Here is a 960-nt window from a genome sequence, read left to right on the forward strand (position 1 = left end):
TGTTGACGTTGCCACTCTTATAAAAGCCAAACTGATTACATTTTATTTCTGGTTTTAATGATTGCAGTGAATGTTGGGTTGTTTTCCTCCAACAATCTTTTGGTCTGTATTGGGATCTAAAAGCTGTTTTTTATTGGCAATTACTTCTCCAGTGTTTACTGGATGGCTACTGCGGGTAGTGATGAAGTGTTTCAGCGTGTCGCTTCTGTTCGGTTCCAGAGCAGTCGGGCGGCCAGAGATCACGCCCTGACGGAAAGCGACGGCGAACAGATGCGACAGCTGAGTAACAGGGACCCTCTGTCCGAAATCACTGAGCAGGAGAAAGACTTCCTCTGGAGACACAGGTGAGCAACTCGTTCACACAGGAACCATATGGCAAACCAAAACATCACAATCATCTGCTGCTGCTTCCTCTGCCAGGCACTACTGTATGAACATCCCAGAGATCCTTCCCAAGATACTTCTTGCTGTCAAATGGAACTCCAGAGATGATGTAGCGCAGGTAAAGCACGGTTATAGACACATTGTGGTGTGTTTGGAGGGCACAGAGCTGCTCCCCAACGATGGCTAGCATTGGTTTTACCTGTCAGGTTGTCAACAAAACACATTAAATAAGTGTAAATATACGCTTYKCTACCAATTGTCAGCACTACAACAACTAGTAAMAAGGTCRGGAAAAAGATTTAATTAAGAAAAAATAGTGAGGAAGAGGGAAGTAGTTCAGTTATGCTAGCTTGWCTATGACAATCATAACATTTAGATGTGCAGCAGAATTYAGYGTTTCGGTTGGATTAGAAAAACAAAAAAAGGGCGACCCGCTCRCCATGACAGATCATGAGTAGAGCAGGTGTTTAAATGAGCTAATCAACCGCCGCTGTGTTAGCTTAGCTTATAGCAGCGATAGCTAATCTACCACAGCGATCACTTATTAATAAATGGCTAAATAAACAGTATAAACAG

General features: G+C 43.3%; 1 protein-coding gene across 1 annotated transcript in view; it reads left to right on the forward strand.

The window, feature by feature from the left end:
* Positions 1–960, forward strand: part of LOC103463230 (phosphatidylinositol 4,5-bisphosphate 3-kinase catalytic subunit alpha isoform) — a 33,057-nt gene that overhangs the window by 20,765 nt on the left and 11,332 nt on the right. The window contains 2 exon segments of the mRNA XM_008406469.2: positions 220–344; positions 421–502. Of these exon segments, the coding sequence (XP_008404691.1) occupies positions 220–344; positions 421–502 (207 nt within the window).

Source organism: Poecilia reticulata, linkage group LG4, assembly GCF_000633615.1.
Source record: "Poecilia reticulata strain Guanapo linkage group LG4, Guppy_female_1.0+MT, whole genome shotgun sequence".
NCBI lineage: Eukaryota > Metazoa > Chordata > Actinopteri > Cyprinodontiformes > Poeciliidae > Poecilia > Poecilia reticulata.